This window comes from Nasonia vitripennis, assembly GCF_009193385.2.
Source record: "Nasonia vitripennis strain AsymCx chromosome 2 unlocalized genomic scaffold, Nvit_psr_1.1 chr2_random0007, whole genome shotgun sequence".
Taxonomy (NCBI): Eukaryota; Metazoa; Arthropoda; class Insecta; order Hymenoptera; family Pteromalidae; genus Nasonia; species Nasonia vitripennis.
Genome location: NW_022279614.1, coordinates 479,179 through 502,032, shown reverse-complemented (window position 1 = coordinate 502,032; position 22,854 = coordinate 479,179). Strand labels below are relative to the sequence as shown.

Here is a 22,854-nt window from a genome sequence, read left to right as displayed (position 1 = left end):
CATGATACAGAAAAAAAATGCTTTTTGTTACTGTTCGTAAGATTTTTTGGCTTATTGGTATGTTTTCTGAGCTAAGCTATGATTTCCAACAAAAATATTAGTGAAAAGGCTGCTTATTTTTTATAATATGTGCGTATAATCCACAAATGCTAAAATTATATTTTTCTTCTTCAGCCTGAAATGTGAAAGGACCGTTAAGTTAGCCTCAAGAATTGTTAGGACCGTGAAGTTGGCCGCAAAGCTATATACAGATGAGAATTGCTTTCTCAAGAAAATATAATAATATATTACGATATTTTAAATTAAGATGTTGCCAGTGCATACTCTGCGTTTCGGAGCTATAACAGTAACTAGCTTGCCAGGGTAGCCGATGACAAGGTCTAGGTGGTTTTTTGTGTCTAGGTGTAAAAATCATTCGAGGAAAGAGTCTAGAGGTACAGGGTGGCCGATAACGACGTCTAGGTAGTTAGGCCCGTGGTTTTTAGTGTCTAGATGTAAAAATTATTCAGAGGCGGTGTCTAGATGTACAAGGTGGCTGATGACGAGGTCTAGGTGGTGCGCTCCGTGGTTTTTGGTGTCTAGGTGTAAAAATCATTTAAGGGCAGCGTCTAGGTGTACAGGGTAGCCCATGACGAGGTCTGGGTAGTTCGCACGGTGGTTTTTTATGTCTAGGTATAGAAATAATTGGAGGGTGATGTATATTAGAACAATCAGTGATTTCATCTTAGTAATAAAAATGTTACAAAAAAGCTGTGGTCGAATGGTACTAAAGATGCTTATATTTTATTTTTACGACTTTGAATATGAAATACTCTAAACAATTTTAAAAAAAGGATTGAAATCTCTAAAAAAAATTAACTCTTAAAAAAGTAAAAGGTTAGGCGAGTTTGATATATTCCGCAACAAAATTACAGATAGAAAAGAACTGAGATCAATCAAACAAAGTCAAGTTTATTATATTTAATCATAATGAAGCAAAGAACAACTCTCAAGATAATTCCTACATCACTTGCCATGCCTGTTTCATTGTAATTATAGTGTTTGTATGACAAAAGAAAAGGTTTTCTTTCCTTGATGATAATAAATGATTAACAAGGGCGTCAATGACTCTGGGCCCTGGACATTTCATGTGTGTACACACGTCACGTGTTTCTAATTACTATAAGAGGATAAGTAGAAGAGTGCAATGCGGTGGCGGCCGTGGCGCGACGACAAAACGTCTGCCTTGCAAGTCAGAGGATCTCGGTTTAAGCCCGGGGACCGTCAATTTTTCGTTGCACTTTTTACTCGTAACAATTGTATAAAAATTCTTAGAGTTAAAAATAGATCAGTGTTCATTTTGTTTATATAAACTTTGGAACAACATTCACTTTAGTCAATAACCATAATTCCATATAATTTGATCGTGTCATAAATCTCTCTCTCTCTCTCTCTCTCTCTCTCTCTCTCTCTCTCTCTCACTCACTCTCGCACCCACACTTAACTCACACGTTCTCACCGTCGCGGCACGCTGGACAAAAGGTCAGGGCTCAGCCTGAGTAAGTTCGACTTACAAGTCGGGCGAACGTCGCTGTCCTTCGGCTGCCTCTGGCTCTGATCGTCCCGTCTTCTTCCTCGCTTTGTCTACTTCTTTGCCTCGTCTACATCCTCGCCTCGTCTTCTTCTGCACCTCTTCTTCCTTTCGCCGTCTCGGTCCAGACTGGCCTGGCGTCGCTGGGTCGCTCTCCTCACGATCCTCGTCGCCTTGGCCCGGTCTGAATTCGGATTAGACGTCTACTAGGCGCAAGACGAGTCGCCTAATCGCAGTTCCGCTTATAGGCACACAAATGCGGAAATCAATACATGCATTACAAAAAGTATGGTGTGCACTAAAGGCTAAGCGAGCTTTTTGACCTCGTGTGGATATTGCAGTACTTGTCTGCGGCTCGTTAATGCCCTCGCTTTAGGCTTAGGCTACTCGCTTGGACTTGTACTGCAATCTCCACACTCAGTCTAAAAAAGCCTTCTTTATGCCCTTGGTACACAAAATACTAATAATAGTTCAATTTAAATCAAAATTAGGTAAGAAATCCTAAGCTTATATGGGGAGGCACAACTTCGTTTTCTCATCTATACAGGCGAGTCAAAGAGTCGACTGTTAGAGGGCAGAGGGAAAGGGAAGAGTGGAAAATCAGTCTTATTTAGTTACTAGTGACTTAAGGAGGAAAATATTTTTGCTAATTATCATACGTTTATATTTATGTATAAAAATATATATTTATTTTAGGTTCCATTTCTTCAGAAATTTCGAATACCAATCCATCAAACTCATTGGAATCGACGGTTAATAACAATTTACATCAGTCTGCTTTTCACCCATTCATTCGTTCGTCTTCGTTTACAGAAAGTGTTAAACTTTTTGAAAATAAGGTAATAGAATTTCAAGAATTGAAAACTTCGAAAGAGCTTAGCAGTGACGATGAGGTTGACGTTGAAACAACTGAAGAGGATACAGTATTTCAATCCAATGAAAACAATGCAAATCTAGTTTCAAATCCTGTTTTGCAATTGAATAGCTTAAACAGCCAAAATACGCTTCAACACTGCTGGAGCCCTCCCAGAGAAACAGTAAGCAATAATGATAATTAATTTTGCTTATGTACAATCATAAATACGATTTTTCACATTAGGATTATGATATAAAAAATCTAGAAAGAACGATGTTTTTTGAAACGGTTAGTGATACTATATAGTTAGGACTAAAAGCATTATTAAAAGCAATAGTAGTATACTCCTCAAACTATATATCGATTCTGAGTAATAAGAATCTTAAATATCTATACTATTTTTAAGGGGTTTAGTCGCTGTTATTTAATAGTAAGCACACCTATAAGACTAATATCTAAATATCATAAGGAATATATAATAAAGAAATTTTTAAATAGATCAAAAATAATTTCTGTACCAGAACCAATTTTGAGAGAAAGAGATTTGATTAGATTGGATTATCATTTATTTGCTGTATAATGTGATTTACAATAAATATATATATATATATATATATATATATATATATATATATATATATGTATATATATATACATGTGTGTGTGCGTGTGTGTTCGCAGTGTTGTTATTTACAAAGGTCGGTGTGTAGGTGTGCTTGTAGGTGAGTGTGTGTATGTATTTATGATTGAGAATGATGACATGTAAGAAATGAATGAATGATTTTGTTTTGAGGCTCATTATATATTAGAGGTTGAAAATAGTATATTGTGTACCAAGGGCGAAACGTGGGCTTTTTTAGGCCGAGTGTGGAGTTTGCAGTACGAGGCAAGGTGAGTTAGTCCGAGCTGAAGGCGAGGGCGTTTACGAGCCGAAGACGAGTACTGCAACTACACGAAGCCAAAAAGCCCGCTTAGCCTTTGGTACACACCATAATTTTGTAACGCATGCACTAATTGTTGCGTTTCAAACTGCACTTGTTGAATTTCACGCAAGTTTAGGAGATTTGCTAATTAATTGAGTAGCGTGCGCCAAAGTACTTTTGCGCCCGCTGCTGCATTTTTTCGCCCGCTGGTCGGAAAAAGACTACCTTTGGCCCTAATTTTATGCAGGTCATCCGCATATATCAGATATACTATATCCATGTCCAGGCAAAGACTTATGTCATTGATGTACAACGCAAAGAGTAAACCCACGTGGAAAAGATTTATCCAGTCTGTATACAGGTTATATACAATCGGCTGTATACAAAAGTGATTGTATATAAACTATATACAGTCTATATACATACTGGATAGAAAAAAAATTCGGATGTGCGGTTCCCCTGGCAACGACTTATCAACGAGAATCATTACCATGGCAACCAAGGAAAATTTTTCTTGTTTTTTCTCAATTTTATATAGCCTGTATACAGACTGTATACAGACTGGATAAAATAAGCGATCACTTTTGTATAAAGTCTGTATACAATTAGCTGTATATAACCTGTATACCGACTGGATAAATCTTTTCCACGTGGGAAGGATCCAGTACTGATCCTTGAGGGATTCCCGTGTTAAGGAGTAAGAAAGAGGATAGTTGACTGTTGTAACTGATGACGGCTTGTTCTCTTGCCAAGAGATAGGATGCAAGCTACCAGATGACCTGCTTAGGAAAGCCAGAGGAGGTTAGCTTTTCGAGGAGCTTGACGTGACACACAGTGTCAAACGCTTTGCTAAAGTCGAAAAGAAAAAGAAGAAGTGTGACCTTTTGTTTATACCAAGCCTGACATATCATCAGTCAGCTTTTACAAGCCAGACTAAGTGCTGTGACCAGTACGAAAGCCTATCTGTAGGTAGTCAAGAAAGAGCCTCGACTTTAGGTAATGAGAGAGCTGCCTGTGTACCAGCCACTCCAGCGCCTTAAATAAGAAAAATAAGAGTGAGATCGGACATTTTGGAGAGATTTTGGAGAACTGAATTTGTTGAGTGCACGCACCAGCGACTTCTTCCGGTCCGAGAGAAAGCATGAGAGTAAGGGAGCGAGCACTGGCATAGCCTTGGAAATGACAACCTGTGGGATGACATCGCTTCCCCTGGCCTAGGAGTTGAAGTGCTGAACTGCAGCCAACACGTCCGATTCCGTGATTTCATTGAAATTAAAGTGGATGGGATATTCCAGAATTTCAAGTGTTCGCAGATATTCCTCAACAGAAGGGGCGAATGGATCGTTGGATATTCCACTAAAGTATCTGTTAAGGTCGTCTGTGGAGAAGCAAGACGGGGTGGCTTCCTTGGAGGTGGTGATTCCAAGTTTCTCGAGCCCTCTCCAGATCTCTCCGACGTCGGTCAAGGTTGACAGACGTAAATGATAGTAGTTCAGTCTAGTTTCCTTGACCTTCCTCGAGTTCTAATACAAACTTCAATAATGTTGATTTGTCTCTATCAGTCTTCCCGAGGCAGGTTGTGTGGTGAAAAAGAAGAGAAAAAACTTTAAGACATTTTCGCTTTTCTTCTCACGTTTCGACGGACAATGCCGCCCTCATCAGGAGCTGAGCTGAAAAATTTATTAAAAACTTGTTGGTGTATGTGCAGTGTGAAAATAGAACTTACAATTATGGAGAAGATGGGTACAAAGTTTTGTCGAGAAGGCGCTTTCCTGCCGCGCGGCGGGGGGAACGTAGGTGAACAGTGTTTCTCTCTCAGCTGTTCGATTCTAATTCGCGCGAGTCGAGATTTTCGTCGTGTTTATATAGCGCGGAGCAGTAAGAAGAGAGTTGAGCGGCCGTGTTGACAATTTCTTCCGCTATTGAGGTCAGAGCCTGGCTTATGTTTGTTTTGTTTTCAGCTGGTGTATAAGATGTGTGTATACTGTATTTAAATTTCGTGTGTCTTTCTTCTTATTAATACCGTTTTCTTGTAGGTGTATGTGTAGAATTTCGGAAACTAGTCTTTTATTTAAATTGATATCTCTGTCTTGAATGTGGTAGTTTTCAAAATTGAAAGTGTGATTCAGATTGTTGATGTGATCGGAGATTACAGTATTTTTCGATTTTTTGTGTTCAATTATACGTACACACACATTCCTTTTTGTTTGGCCTACATACGTGGCAGAGCAATCATTACATTCAAGTTTGAAGACAACGTTGTTTTCTAGATCTTTATCTTTCTTGTCTTTGCCTTTTATAATGATTTTTTTCATTAAGCTATTTATTTTCGGCACAGTTTCGATGTTAAGGGTCTTGAATGCATGACTGGTCTGCTCGTAAAAACCTTCAATATAGGGTAGGCTTACAATATTGCATTTTTCATTACTACTAATCTGTTGCCTTGACAATGTGTTTGATGTTGACATTGACATTCTTTTTCGTATATATTTTTTAACGAAGGCGCGTGGATAATGATTTTCATGCAGTAATTTTTTGATGTTTAGAATATTCTTTTTGTGAAATTTCTTGTTCGATAATTTTATCGCTCTATCGACAAGATTGTACACTATGGCGATTTTTTGAGACATAGCATGTGATGTGTAATTTAAAAATCTGCTAGAGAAGGTCGGTTTGGTGTACCAATCAGTTACTAATTTATCATTGTCTTTAATCAATAGAACATTTAGAAAACTTATGAAGTTATCGATCACAGTCTCGTGAGTAAATTATAATCTATTGTTGTAAGAATTGAATGTTTTTAAAATTTCGTCGACTTTGTCATTCAGCACACCTGTAATAATGTCGTTGACATATCGATAAAAGAATGTTGGTTTGAACGATAGTTTAGATAGGTAATCCGTTTCGAGATCATCCATGACTATGTTAGCAAAGAAACATGAAATCGAAAAACCCATTCGGATTTATTTTGTATATATCTTTTTTCGATGCTCTTCTTGACTAATGATTTGTCAATGTTGGTATAGAGTGATTTTACATGAAGGCTGATTTAACGGTGGTTTGGTGGGACTACAATGTTTTTAATTTTCTTTATGAAATCATTCTGTTATCTACGTATCAGTCAGGTTTTTAAATGCTATTTTGTAACATTTTAACAAGGCTTTCCGATAAAAAATACGTAGATGAGCCGATCGTTGAGATACTGGGTCGTAAAGTGATATCTTTTTGTGAATTTTAGGTAATCCATTACATTTTGGCAAGGTGTCTGTTTGTGTGAATTTCAATTTACTGTATTTTTTTCCGAAAAAGCCGTTCTAATTATTTCCAATTGTTGAAGAATTTTTTGACTTTGTTCTGGATTTTTGATAATGAATTTTTCGATATTTCAGTGTATGTATTTTTATCCGACAATTGTAGTTCCATTTTTTCGATGTAATCAGATCTCTATATAATACATCGAGTATAAATAAATATATTCAATACAGCCAACATTCTATAAGTAGTAATAGCTACTAGTACACAGGACCGGTTTTAAAATTATAGAATAAAATAGAAATGAATTTGGAATATTACTAAATGTTTTCAAACTCTTTGTAATTATTTAATGACAGTATTATTTACATTAACAAAATGTGACAATAAGATAATCCTCTATTATATTAAAATGTGTCTGGTAGTCTCCGGATATAAGTTCACATCATCCCCAAAACTACCCCTCCATAAGTGTTAGGGTAAACCGGAAGTTGACCGGAAGTAGATCGAAAGTCCACCGGAAGTCATTGGAAAAAACCACTGCCAATTCATTGGCACGTAGCTTCCTCCAACTAAATTTATAGGTCTGATAAAATATTGTTTTAATATACTGTATAATCGGCTTGCTAATGTATGAGGCGGTTTTTGATACATAATTTAATATATAAGTTTTGGATGGTTCAGTGTCCAAAAGTTTGCAGACCCATCTGTTTTTTTATTATAGAATACAAACGCTGCCGTCAATTTTTTTTTCACAGAATATATCAGTATTACATGAATTCGTAGGAAGGGACTTTAACGACGTGCAACGACCCTCTAATAGGAAGCAAAAGTTTTGAGAAAAATCGATTTTACATTTTAGCTCTTTACTTAAGAACCGCTCGACAAAATCGTTTAAAATTTTAGCAGCAGATAGCTTTTTTTATAGTTAATGACCAAATAAAATTTTAAAGCATTTGACTACATTGTTTTAAAGATATAAGGAATCAAAGGATTTTCAAAAAAAAATTGAAACCTTGATATCTTAAGAACCATAGGGGTTTGAAAGCTACGCAATGAACTTAGCCAAAACACATTAAATATCTACTTTTTCCTAAAATCTCAAGTGCAATAAGGCCTTTTTACGTCCGTAATCGAGGCACAAAAAAATCATTTTTTTCAGTTTTTAATTTATTATTGAAAAAATAAGTAGTCAAATCGCTTAAAATTTTAATGGGATATAGTTTGACACATGACCCATCGATATAATTTTTTTTCGCGAAGTTATGATATTTAGTTTCAGAGATATGAATTTTTAGAAAAAAATCACCTGTTTCATTTTATCTGCCGAACAAAGCGGTCGATCCTGAGGACCAAACGAGGAAAAGTAGGTAATTTTATTTTCTTTCAAATGCATTTTAGCTGTATTGTTTGTAACAATGGGAAAAATACGCAAAAAAGTGTTTTTTAAAAATCAAAAATGGCCATAAAAAATAAATAGTTGAGTTAATAAAAAATAACTGTTTTTCCAGAATTCAGAATACAAAAATAGATATGCATGTCAAATTTTATTGATATTGACGGCGTAGTTCCAGAATTATTACGGTATACATACACACACATCCATACGGACATTTTCTAAGAATACTTAATTTGAACATACCAAAAAGTATTTTCTAGAAGTTTTGACGGAACTCAAAATTTTACTATTACAAAGCTTCCTCTAGGAGGAAGCAAAAAGGAGAGAATAGTAAAGAGAGGAAGAGGGACAGACCAGGGAAAGATGACAGGTATAGGAAGCGGAGATCAGGGGAATCGGAAGAGGAAGAGCGGATAACACCGGCACACAAAATAAAAAAAGTTGTCTGCGCGAGAAATCAGACCTATCTATCTTTATGTTTTTCGGGTTGCTAAATTCGAATATAAGGTCAGTTAGGCCCCATCACGTCAGGGTCAAGGTCAGTTGGAGGTCAAATTAAGAAGAAAAGGTTTAAAAAAATTAAAATGCTATATATTCATGTTTTTTTGGTCGCTGAATCCAAATCCGGAATCAGTTTGGCCCCATCACGTCAGGGTCAAGGTCAGTTCAAGGTCAAACTAAGAAGAAACAGTTTAAACCGATTAAAATGTCATATCAAAACTTTCCAAAAATGGAAAAAGATACCGAAAAATTGTAAAAAATCTTATTTAATCACATAATATCTTTCTTGTGTACAGAGAAAAGTTGCTTTCGTTTATATTTTTTTCTTATTTTGCTTTTTTTCCACTAGCTTAAAAAATCTCGATGTCTTTCTTTACTCCTTTTTTCTCTTGTAACAAACTCTTTTTACTTCAAATGACCTATGCAATGGGTTTCTTTTTCTCTTTTTGTTATTTGTTTTAATGTCTCTCTTCAGTGTCCAGCAAAAATCTGCCATCATGTGACATTCCATCTTCCTTGGTATCGATTCTCCATTACACTTATATCTTGATGAAATCGTTCTCCATGTTCTTCACTGACATCTCCTAGATTAAGAGGGAAGTAATCAAGATGGGAATGTAAGAAATGCATTTTATAACTCATCAAGCAACCCAAATTTTTGAAATTCTCCAACATTTGTTCAACTAGTTCCTGATAGTTCTCACTCTTTTTATTTCCTAAAAAGTTCTCACGAACAGTTTTAAAACTTTGCCACGCAGCTTTTTCTGTGTCGTTTATTTTTGTGATAAATGTTTCGTCTTAAAATAGAGTACGAATTTGAGGACCATCAAAAATACCTTCTTTTAATTTAGCTTCACTTATTGCGGGAAACTTTTCTCCCAAATACTGGAAACAATCGCCATCTTTATCCAGAGCTTTAACAAACTGCTTCATGAGGCCAAGTTTGATATGAAGTGGTGGTAGCAGATAGTTTGATGGGTCAATCAATGGCGTACGTATAATGTTCCTCGATCCTGGTTCAAAATGTGTTCTAGTTGGCCATACTTTCTTAACGTAGTGATTTACCCTGTCTCTACTATCCCATAAACACAAGAAGCAGGGATTTTTAGTAAAACCTGATTGTTGTCCTAAGATCATGGTTGCAATTTTAAGATCACCACAAATTTTCCATTGATGTTCCAAGTACTTTATTTTTTCCAATACAATTTCTAAATTTTCATAAGTCTCTTTCAGCTTAGTCGAGTCAGCGGAATGGATGCAAACCTGTTTCCGTTGTGAAGCAGAACAGCTTTCAGACTTCGTTTTGACGAATCAATAAAAAGTCTCCATTCCTCGTCTTTATACGTATTCGGTTTTATTGCATCTACTAAACCTTTAACATCTATACAATATATCAACGAATTCTCTTCATCGTTCGTAAAAAAATTCCTAAATTCTTTTTCTCTATCTCGATAAAAAGAGGCCGTTGTTCCTTTTGCTAACAGATTTTTCGTTTTAAGAACTGACGCTAGTTATTCTCCTCCATCTTTAGGTAATCCTAAATTTCGAATAAGATCACTTAACTCTTCTTGGTTAAAGGTTTCTGGAGCTTTTCTTGTACTAGCTGGCAGGTATTCTTCGTTTGAGGATTCTTCGTCAGATTCTTCTTCAACCTCAGAACCTTCTTCGTCACAAGACTCATCAACTTGCATTTCTTCTACTTCGCCTGAGCGGTCCACATCCATGGGTTCGATACTAACAGTTTTATCCCTGACTTCTATTCTCACAGGTTTCACTACTGAAGAAACGTCTGCGTATACAATTTTAGATTTAGTAGCCGTGTTAAAACCTTTGATATTAGTCATACAAAAATAGCAGTCATTTTGACACGTTGGAGACGACCATATCATTGGTTTTGTAAATTTCAAGTTTCTTTCTGTTTTATCTCTTTCCCAGCGTGTTACCATTGTACAACATCTACTGCAAACTTTTTGTGGCACTCAGTTTACATTTTGATTGGCTACTTCAATACCAAAGCATTCACTGTAAATCAACTTAAACTTTTCAGATAATGACCTCATGTTTGTTTCTAATACATATTCTCCACACACAAAACAAAACAAATTACAACTTTTATTACATTCATGTGAATGATTTCAAAAATTGTTTGATTGTTTGATTGATTCAAAGATTGTGAATGATTAAAAAATTTGGGTTGCTTGATGAGTTATAAAATGCATTTCTTACATTCCCATCTTGATTACTTCCATCTTAATCTAGGAGATGTCAGTGAAGAACAGGGAGAACGATTTCATCAAGATATAAGTGTAATGGAGAATCGATACCAAGAAAGATGGAATGTCAACATGATGGCAGATTTTTGCTGGACTCTGAAGAGAGACATTAAAACAAATAACAAAAAGAGAAAAAGAAACCCATTGCATAGGTCATTTGAAGTAAAAAGAGTTTGTTACAAGAGAAAATAGGAGTAAAGAAAGACATCGAGAGTTACTAAGCTAGTGGAAAAAAAGCAAAATAAGAAAAACATATAAACGAAAGCAACTTTTCTCTGTACACAAGGAAGATATTATGTGATTAAATAAGATTTTTTACAATTTTTCGGTATCTTTTTCCATTTTTGGAAAGTTTTGATATGACATTTTAATCGGTTTAAACTGTTTCTTCTCAGTTTGACCTTGAACTGACCTTGACCCTGACGTGATGGGGCCAAACTGATTCCGGATTTGGATTCAGCGACCAAAGAAACATGTATATATAGCATTTTAATTTTTTTAACCGTTACTTCCCAATTTGACCTCGAACTGACCTTGAACCTGTCGTGATCGGGTAAAACTGACCCCGGATTCGGATTCAGCGACCGAAAAAACATAAATGTATGGCATTTTAATTTTTTTAAACCTTTTCTTCTTAATTTCACCTCCAACTGACCTTGAACCTGACGTGATCAGGTAAAACTGACCCCGGATTCAGATTCAGCGACCAAAGAAACATAAATGTATGGCATTTTTATTTCTTTTAACCATTTCTTCTAAGTTTGACCTTGAACCTGACGAGATGGGACCAAACTGATTCCGGATTTGGATTCAGCGACCAAAAAAACATAAATATATGGCATTTTAATTTTTTTAAACCTTTTCTTCTTAATTTGACCTCCAACTGACCTTGACCCTGACGTGATGGGGCCTAACTGACCTTATATTCGAATTTAGCGACCCGAAAAACATAAAGATAGATAGGTCTGATTTCTCGCGCAGATAACTTTTTTTATTTTGTGTGCTGGTGTAATTAAGAAAAAGAAAGAGAATATAAGAACATTTACACACAGAGAGACAATAAAACAGAGCACTCACACAAACTAACAGTCACACAACGCGTACGCAATAACTGCGGGAGCACACACATGTACACACATTCATATACACACACGCGGAAGCACGTACACATAACCTCAAAACATAGAACTCAAAACAAACACACAGGAGTAATTTAAAAAAAAAATAAATGAGATGTAAGGATAATTATTGTCAACACTTGTAAGACTGAGTGAAACAATAAAAGTTTATTATTACAATTAAGTACTTTACATTATAGCCTCTATTAAATATAATAACATAAAAATATAAGATCTGAAAATGATGAATTCTCTTCATTTTTGGTTAAATTAGAAAGTCAAATGATGTATGTTTAAAAATATACAAAAACATTAACAAAAATATTAAAAATAATGATATTAACTGGTAATATTAGCTCCACATAATGATGATATTAGTCTTCTAAATAACAGAATTTTGAATCTAATCGTTGGAAGAACAAAGATTATAAACGAGGTTTCTTGGTAGTTAAACTTGGTGTAATTTTAAAGGTAACACTATATATCATTTACCATAACTATAATGGGTTAATCTCAGGATCATCCTGACACCTGGACATCATCTACAGAAAGTAAAAAATGTTGTTTGTTTATTTGTTATATACTTAGTGCGATGTATCGACTATGTCTCGCCATCCGGGAGGTACTTTTGATACCTGGACATCGTCTACTGAAAGTAAAAAAATTTTATAGCACACTGTGGCTTAAATCTACGTTTAAGTCACGCCTATCCGTGACCTAAGTAGTCCATGATTGCACCGTGTATATCACACTCGCTACGCTCGTGCGCTAACCTTACGATACAATAATGGACTGCTTAGATCACGGTTAGGTGTGACTTGGCGGATTTAAGCAGCTGTGCTATAAATTTGTATACGATACTCGTGAACTAAGCAGCCCATCAGTGCACGACGTTTTATCACCACATCATCGCTACCCTCGGGCGCTAATACACGCCGTGCAATAATCAGCTACTTAGGTCACACGTATCGTAATATACTATTTTGGTATATCGGTTGTATCCTTACATCACTGTATGGTAGGACCATGTTTCGACATTCAGGATGTGATTTTGCAATATTTTTATGTGAAGATGAAATTTTGCAATTTTCTGCACTTGTAATTTTGGTCTACCTGGAATTTTAACTTAGATGATATACTATTAGTATTACTATTAGTATACAAACGTACGCAATTTACCCTGTCGGCTGCCATGCTACCACGCGCCCCACGAAACATAGCTTATATTACCACATTAATATACTTTTTCATTTAATATTTTTTGACTTTTACATTTAAAACTATCTTATTATATCTAACTTAAATTAAAGACTTCAATGTTATTAACTTAAATTATATTATAGTATTAACTAATTATATTATATTATTATATAGTATTATTATATAGTATTAACTAATAAATAGACAGAACTGACATAGTTACTATGATAAACGCGCCATTAAATGGCAACAGATCCCGTGTTAAGTAATTTAGAAAACCGAGTTAAAAGAAGTTAATTCGCCTTATCTCGATGTCAAGAACATCTAAAAAACTATGACCGCCACCATGACGAACATTTCGCAATTTCCTAATTTATTGTCTACAGTGATTTAGTTGTGTCTTGACGTCAAATTTAGTCTTTTTTCTCTGGTGTTTTGTCCGTTGTAAATAAAATCTAATTCCTTCGGTATTATGTTTAATACATCACATCGCATAAAAATAAATATATTTTTTTAATACCCTAATGAAAATAAAAAATGTAAAAAAGTGTAATGAAATATAAGAAAATGTAACAAATCTTACCATTTTGTACTTTTTTATTTCGGACCTTTTTTACGTTTTATTACAGTTTGCTACATTTTATTACATTTTGTTACAATTTATTACAAATACATTGATTCAGGATTTCATGGGGGTCTCTCTTTTGAAACGACAAATGTAACAATACGTACAAAATGTAAAAAATTGTCTATAAGCGTAATAATATATAAGGAAATGGCGACTTTTTTATTTTCTTACTTCTGCTTACATCCTTTTACTTTTTTTTACAATTTCTTATGCATTGTTACATTTTATTATAAAATTAATAATTAAAAAAATATATTGACTATATTAGGCGGTAAAATAACATATGTAATAAAATGTAATAAAATATATGATATCGAATAGTTAAGTGACATTTACGAATTTGGAATAAATTTATCAAATTATTCTTTAATACGATTTATAATTTCATTGTTTTCCTAACGTCATTGGTAATTTACTGGCTGTATTCTACACTGCTATGAACATACTTAATAAACCCGTCGCTTAATAATTTTCGGTGAGATAAAAAGAATAATTTTTCATTTTTCAATATCGGTTTTATTATTAATGATGTTGTGTTTCACTAAATTTGAAAGATGTTTATTTGATGTTTATTTATGTTATTAATTTTTATCAAATCAAACAATTCACATTAGGAACTGTCAACCGACAAGTTTATCAAGTATGTTGATAGTAGTGTAGAATACCGCCAATAAATTAACAACGTTGACGTTAGGAAAACAATGAATTATTAAAGAATAATTTGATAAATTTATTCTAAATACGTAATTGCCACTTAACTATTTGATATCATATATTTTTTAACCATGGTATGTCGCTTATATAAATAATTATTTGAATGAATTATATCATCGTCAAATAAAAAATTAATAGTAAATAAAAAACAGTTTATACTTGCCTACCTTTTACTTTTTGAGAAAGGTTTTATTTTAAAGATTTCACGAATTTTTAAGGTTAATAATTATAATAAAAACTATCCTCTCGATAGATATATTACATTATACCTCACTAACTTAAAAGAGAATCATTAAACTGTGGTTAACATAGTGAGTATTAGTTTTAGTTCAAAAGCAACCATCAAATGAGATGTGTAAAATAGATAGATGTAAACGCTAGAACCTATCTCCACAGCAATACCTACAACCAGTATCCACACATACCTCATAAACTACGGAGTGATAAGTGACCCCCGAAACCCTTGAGTAACGATTTTCTACTAATTGCATTACAAATTCTCATAAAACTCTAGCATACGACGTTCATATTGTCCACCCTGGGCACTAGGATCCTCGGAGGATATTGCCGTTGCGATATTCGTGTTCAGCGACCCTCAAAACCCCCGAGTAGCAAAGGTGAACTCATTTGAATAAATACTATGGAATGAATGACTCAATGAATGAACACCTCCCGATATTTGAATAAATATATATATATATATATATATATATATATATATATATATATATATAATACTAGGAATGAAGGCGCGCTTCGCACGCTCTTGATTCTATCTCTGTCTAATAACACTGGTAGAAAATCTATTATAAGTGTTGGGCGGCACACTAACGTCTGCTAATATTTTATAAGCATGTAACATGTTAATCAATCCCTCAAAACTATTTTTTAATAAATATATTAATAATGCTCAATGTCGTCATCATTGGTTTGAATAGTGAATTTGAAGAAAAGTTCAATATAAGAGTCAGTGGGTTTGTCTATCATTAAAATGCCATTTATTTGCATTATAAAAAAGCTATACAACTGAAGTTTTTCGGTTAAGGTCGATTCAACTTTAAATATCTTTTCATAATCACAAAAGAAATCTATATGCAAAATATGAGCTCTCTAGACCTGTTAGTTTTCGAATGAGAAAAAATGCAAAAATGGAGAAACAGGTATCGGTCTCAAAATCTCTCACAACTGTTAAAAGTCAAAATTCTAATTACCTAAAATCTTGACAAAAAAGCCAAAACATTTATCACTTTCTCCATGTAAAAATATGCTAGAAACCAGAAATACAATGTGCTAAAGATAGTAGTTTCTGCCTAACTGGCTATAAGTAAAATTTGACCTGCTCAATTAAAAAATTCGCATGAGCCTGGATGTGAAAATATGAACGAAAACAGTTAAATCAGAATCATCTAGGTTACATATTTATAGGTAACATGTCTAGTAGCCTTTTTACAATTCAAAGAGCATTGTATAATGATAGACTTAAATTTACTGACTCGGATACTGAACTTTTCTTTAAATTCACTTCTCAAACCTCACCGAGGGCGACTTTGGGCACAGAGACACAGTATATCTTCAAACTCTTTATTCTTTTAATTGAACTTCTCACTGACATTTCAAAAAAAACTAAATAATATTCACACACTTTATTACTACTTCAAATAGGGTTAGGGTGCCACTTTTCAATACACATGTTGTAATACTACACACTCTTGGTAATGATTAATTTTTACTAAAATTTCTTGCTAGTTATATTACTTATATTTTATCTGTTATCAAGGTTTCCACATTTCATTTTAAATACCTTAAACATTTCTACCAGGGTTATGAGTTATGACTTTTTTGAGGATTATGAATTTAAAGCGCGGTTCTGATCTCGTTGCCTAGGCAACCAACCAGCAACCAATCGGAATCACGTATTAAAATGCTTCATAACAAAGGCCATTATTCTTTTAAGAAAGCAGGATTGGCGACCCATGTCGCTACTATAGGTCAGTCATGCCCTATCACAGCTTATGCGGTATTTGACAGCTTTTTTTAGCATACCACATTTTTACTGATCTTTTTTTAGTATCTCCGAGCCATTTTTGACTATAATTAAAGTACTAAAGGCATGTGTATTAAAAATGGATTTCAAGTCCATATTTCTCTATGTTAATCTTATGTACAGTATTGCCCCGTACCTAATGTACAAACTAGCCGTAAGGGTTTTGAAAAATTCAATCGTCAATAGCGTGGTCACACTTTTCCCGACATTTAAAAGTTACAGAAAGTGTTCGAGAATTTTTCATTCACTGGCCGTGTACGCATAACCGCTGCTTATAGAAAAGTCCGACTGTTTAAATGTTGGTTTTGGTGAGATATGACATATATTTCACCGGCGGAGCGTAGGTGCGCTTTACTCAAAAGTTATAGAAGAGTTATAATATTGCCCCGCGTTCGCCCCCCTCTCCCCTAATAATTATCCGCTGTGTTTCATTGATTCTTGTGTGCGAAGTCGCATTAGAAAAATTAATTGTTTAAATAATAACCTACAAAATATACGTACAAAACCAACACACATAATTTCTCTACCTTTTCATGAAAGATTTTTTTATTCTTGTACATCTGCATTCAAAAACTATGGCTTACATTGTGTTCCGTTAATTACACACAAATTAAATGTTATTGTTAGGTTAGGTTAAGATGTTTTAGATAAATAGAGTAAAACTAACGCTAATTTTTTTTCCCTGTAGCTTGTTAAATATTTCCTTTATTGTACGTATCGGGTGTCTATTTATTATGAATCATCGGTTTATTGTTTGTTTAAAATTATCACATAACCAAAATTGTAAGCATTCATTCAAAAATAAATTTTGTGGATTTCTATACCCAAAAAATATTTAATTCTGATTTCCTTCAAAATAATACTCTAAAAGGAACCCGTATCTACTTCTATTCATAAATTGTGCGCGTTTACACTCACATTCACATACATCGGTGCTCGCGCTACATCCAAATTCGCTATCGAATAACCGTTCGGCTTCACCTTCACTTGTATCACTTCTTTTTTCTTCCGTCTCTCCTTGTATGTGCTGTACCTTTCTGCTCTGGGCTCGACACACTGCTTCTACGTGGCCTTGACGATTCCATTGTCGACGTCCTTGATATCTACGTTTACATTGCTTTCTAATGTGTTCCTTTATTTCGCAACAATAGCAAATTAATGTAGCGCTTTTATCGTTCCTACCGTTGTTGTATACTAGTTTCAAACGCTGACTTTCCAGGTTTTGTTCTGTTTTCTTATGGGGTGTGCCATAATCTTTACGATTAACGTACCATCCGTAACTATTATTTTTAAAATAATGGCATGTACCTCTCTTTCTCGCTCTTTTACTTTGTACATTTTATCCGTTGATGTTTCATTTTTTTGCCTTTTCCGGTGCTATTTTGTAAGCTTTTTTGTACGTTAAGTTTTCTTCCTTGAATAACACTCTTTTCATCGCATGGCCGTTCAACCCGCAGACTAGTTGGTCCCGCAAAGTTGTTTCTACCGACGTAAAATTACAATTAAGTGATAATTCTTTTAGTTGGGCTACAAAATCTGCTATTGACTCTGCCACTGCTTGATTTACTGCATAAAAATTACATCTCTTCATTGACTCAGATCGTTTTGGGCATAAATGGTCTGTCATAATCTTTACGATCTTCGTGAATTTTTTATCTTTGAGCTTAGCCGGGTGACACAGGTTTGCTAACTTATATGTGTCTGGACTTTTGTCAGTAGGATGGCTGCTTGTTTTTTGTCGTCCGTCATATTATTGGCAGTGAAGTATAACTCCAATCGTTCTACAAAGTTTCCCAGTCGTGCCTTCCAAGCTCGAATTCTAGCCTAATTTTCGATTTTACCGTTGTGTTAGGAGCTGATTTTATTTATTTAAATGTTATTCAAAAAGGCAATTGAAATCTCCTATTTGCCCGAGACCGTGTGCATGCCACCACCTTCCTACGCAGAAAAGCTTGGCGGGGTTCACCGAATATGTTCGCTTGATTGCTCAGTTTAATTTCAGACGAAGAATAATTCCGTACCGGAATTCACTTACTTGTTAGTGGTGACGAAAATCGAGGGAGGAACAGTCCGATTAATCAAAATTCCGAAATAGTACATTGTGCAAAAAGGGGAGAAAATAAGCTGTGTCAAGCGTGGGTGAGGTTTTCAGCACGAGTCCGCACCGTGTTTTTTCCAACAAGAGCATGAAATTCCATTCCAAGTCGAGCACAACAAATTTGAAAAATTTGAAAAAATTTGAGAAATTTGAAAATTTGAAAATTTGAAAAAATTTGAGAAATTTGAAAATTTGAAAATTTGAAAAAATTTGAGAAATTTGAAAAAATTTGAGAAATTTGAAAAAATTTGAGAAATTTGAAAAAATTTGAGAAATTTGAAAAAATTTGAGAAATTTGAAAAAATTTGAGAAATTTGAAAAAATTTGAGAAATTTGAAAAAATTTGAGAAATTTGAAAAAATTTGAGAAATTTGAAAAAATTTGAGAAATTTGAGAAATTTGAAAAAATTTGAGAAATTTGAAAAATTTAGGAAATCTGAGAAATTTGAAAAATTTAAGAAATTTGAGAAATTTGAGAAATTTGAGAAATTTGAGAAATTTGAGAAATTTGAGAAATTTGAGAAATTTGAGAAATTTGAGAAATTTAAAAAATTTAAAAAATTGTGAAATATGTGAAATATGAAAAAATTTTAGAAAATTTTAGATATTTGAAAAATGGATATTAACAGAGGGAAGAAAATTATTTTCTCCCCGCTTGAGCTCAATATATTTTTAACATCTTCTTGGTTCCAAAAACACAATGCTCCTTTGTCCTTGTAGTAGATTGTTTAATGTTATTTAAAATAATATTCCGTGGTCTGGATTTTTAACTCTGATCAAAACTTGAATTGAAGCAAAATAGACAAAACTCGATCAGATACTTTTATTGATGAGACGTTTATTGAAACTTTTTACACGCATTAAAGAAAAAGACAAAATATAGAAAACTCATTCAATTAATAAAATTCGGCATCGATACTGGCTGACGCTACTCGCTATGCCGACTATGTTCGGACGCATCGTTAGAAGAAAACGCTGCTGCCCAAAGTTCTCACGAGCCGAAGTGCAATGCATGCACTTCTACACATGCGATCGCACGCCGTCGATGCGACGCATCGACGGCGGCAGATCACCGTTGACCACAACACAAAGCAGAGCTCCTCTTTTGGGCACAATACATAATCTCTACCAAGCTTCTGCCTCGTTCTTTTGTCACGGAATGAGCCTATCCCCGCCTACTTCTCTGCGATATTATTTCCAATGTTACCCGATGCTATTTTAAATCGTACGATTAAATTTTTCGACTTTTATAAAATTTGCATGCATCTTTAGCAGAACAGAATTCATTTCTCATAATCAAGCAAAATCTGCATAAATATGGTGCCTTACTAAAGTTCTTAACAAACCCGTCTAGACCGCAACTATCTAAGTTATTACCAGTGATGAAAACAAGTGCACCTTTAACAAATTTTCCATTTACCTCAACACCTTCGTCCTCAAGAATTTTCAAATATTTTACTATTCTTCTATATACTCCATTATGCTTAAATTCTTTCTCTTTAACAAGACGTAGAAGTTTAATATAATTTTTATGGGAACGAAAATTATTTGGTATGTTTCCTGCACTATCGTTTTTATGATTCTGGCCATAAAATGGTCAGAATCATAAAAAAAAAATTTTCTAAATTTAGAATCAGAAAACTTATATGCATGCCAAATTTTATTACGAATGTTCGCGTGGTTCCAGAATTACATACACACACAGCCATCCGCCCGGACATTTTATGTTTCGTACTCCAAATGCGTTTCTACGAAGTTTTAGCGAAACTAAAAATTTTACTATTACAAAGCTTCCTCTTAGGAGGAAGCAATAACATTAAGTTTTATCGAATCTAATAATCGAATGTGCGTACATGTTCGTAAAACATTCGTACTAATGCGGAAATCCGATGAAATGTACAACTGCTAAATTCGCATTCCTAACACGCGCACGTCACGCTCTTGTTTCTGCATTTCGCGTCTTAAGATGACCGCATACTGTGTAACATTTGCACAAGTTCTTTTATTTTACCACATAGTTAACAGAGCAATAAAGAAACACGCATACGCAAAATGGTCTTTTGCAAGATTCCTTGCGAACCAGCATATTAAGCACGTGTTCATGTAGACACAAATGCAAAAGTTAAACAAGGCCGCAGTGGCAGTATTTTTATCGCTATATTTACTTGCAAAACACTGCAAGAGCTGCTGATTCCATGCACACTGTAGGGTGAACTGATGCTCATCGGAACTGTTTTCCGCATACTGAAGACCGAGCTACAGCTACCACTCACGTTGTTACATCACGTTATATCAGGTCGCGTCTCCCAAAACGTTTCCATTTAATCCGCATAAAAAAGAGGACGCGGACAGCAATTTTTCAAGCACATATGAGTGATATTTAATGCACACAACGAAACCAGTCTTGAAATTTAAAAAAAAAAGAAAAAAAATTATACGCGACATCCTTGTCCCTCGTGTGACAGTCTCGTGCTCTTATTTTTCTAGTGTCACGGATGCAAACTTCTGCAAAACGAGCGACGAAATGAGTCAGCGATAAGAGTCCGCCGAGCCGTACTACGATGCACTGCATTCGCTTGCATCGTGGACATTAGCTCAGTTTGTAACAGTCATATATGGGTTGGCGAGGTTTGAAATTTCGCGCTGCGACACCAGTTGTTTGTGTGTGTGTGTGTGTGCGGAGGAAAGTTCGAAACTCAGAATCGCCAGGCGAGCAGAACGCTGCTAGAGGTCCAAGCGATCGGTGGTCTCTCATAAACAGTCGACTCAGGAGCCACTCCAGAAACCCGAGAGAGGGTAAGCTGAATAAAAATTGTATAACATTATAGAAGCTCGAACGTGTTGTAATCAGCTCCTATTTAGTTTTTGTGACTCATCAAAACGCACCGTTCTGAGGAGGCGACCAGGGAATCGTAGCCCCGAAAAGGATTTTATCCGCTTGTCCGATGAGATGTGGCTCCGATCTTGTCATATCCGGAAGGTCCAAACGCCTGCCCGAAATACCAATGTTACCTCGCAGAACGCCGAGCATCGTTGGAGCAGTATATCGTGAGAAATAATTGAGTAATTTTATTGTCTGAGTCGACTGACCTATAAGAAGCGTGAAAACGATTCAATCGTCTATAAATTTAATAAGAGAGATATTGCGTGTAACGATAGCGCGTTGCGCAGATAAATTGTAGGTGTGCATGTGTGTGTGTTTTTTTGAATGGACAGTGTATATGTATGTAATTAGAAGTAATCCGACGAACGACGTTGAGTCAATTGTGCCTCGCAAAATTTTGTATTCTACGACCCAATTCCAAATATTATTGTACTCATAATACACGTATTTTTTTTTTAACCTATCCATCCACTTTTAACATGGCGCTTAACTAACGGGCAAAGTTTGCGAGAGTACAATTGGCACAAATCGTCGTGATTAAATAATCGTTTGTAATAGCGTATGGTTCTGACGAGAACTGGCAAGGGAAAGGATATTTCCAAAATGGCGGATCCACGAGTGATCGAGGAGATACGCGAGCAAATCGCGAGACTGTCTGTCGCTCAGTCGGCGACAAATAAGGAAAACGAATGCTTAAGAAAGCAAATCGCATCGCTCAAGGCTCAAAACAAAGACCTCCGCGAAAGTAATAGTAGCGGCAAATCGTACAATGAACATGATACGCAAACCGATCAGGGAGTAACTCCGCCTGGAGACCATGACAACTCGGACGCACCGAGACCTAACAATACCCTGTTGAAATTATTTACATGAAATTTTATATAAAATTATATGTAAAGATTTCGAACTTTTACATGTAAAATTTCACATGTATTAATGAAATTGTAAAACTGTACGTCAAATTTTACATAAAATTTATGATAAAGATCTTTATTTGAAATTTGATGTAAAATTTGACGTACAGTTTTACAATTTCATTGATACATGTGAAATTTTACATGTAGAAGTTCGAAATCTTTACATATAATTTTATGTAAAATTTCATGTGAATATTTTCAACAGGGTAACAATCAAAATTCCAATATAAACCTCAATTTGGTCAATGGCATTATAAGTCATTTTGAGACGCTTCACGTCTCAATAGTTCTGCCCTCTAACGGCGGAGAAAACGGCAACCCTATACAATTCATTGAAAAACTAGAAAAATACTTTCTCCGCAAAAGAATAAAATGTGAACAAAAACTGCTCGTAGTTGAAGATGCTTTAAAGGGACGCGCGCACATCTGGTATGAGGCCCGCTTTAGCCCTTTCATATCGTTCGACCATTTTAAACG

At 34.9% G+C, this 22,854-nt stretch overlaps 1 protein-coding gene and 1 long non-coding RNA gene across 6 annotated transcripts in view; one reads left to right on the top strand and one right to left on the bottom strand.

Annotated features, from left to right (window-relative positions):
- LOC116416484 (SKI family transcriptional corepressor 1 homolog-B) overlaps window positions 1–22,854 on the top strand; it is a 767,432-nt gene that overhangs the window by 525,606 nt on the left and 218,972 nt on the right. For all 4 annotated transcript variants that reach the window (XM_031925220.1, XM_031925221.1, XM_032601564.1 and 1 more), the window contains one exon: window positions 2,267–2,607. In XM_031925220.1, the coding sequence (XP_031781080.1) occupies window positions 2,267–2,607 (341 nt within the window). The remainder of the gene's footprint in view (window positions 1–2,266; window positions 2,608–22,854) is intronic.
- Window positions 1–22,854, bottom strand: part of LOC116416488 — a 278,770-nt gene that overhangs the window by 54,274 nt on the left and 201,642 nt on the right. The window contains exon 2 of one of the 2 annotated variants that reach the window (XR_004226892.1): window positions 1,554–1,811. The exons of the other annotated variant lie outside the window; for it this stretch is intronic. This is a non-coding gene — a long non-coding RNA (uncharacterized LOC116416488). The remainder of the gene's footprint in view (window positions 1–1,553; window positions 1,812–22,854) is intronic. 2 annotated transcript variants of the gene reach the window in all.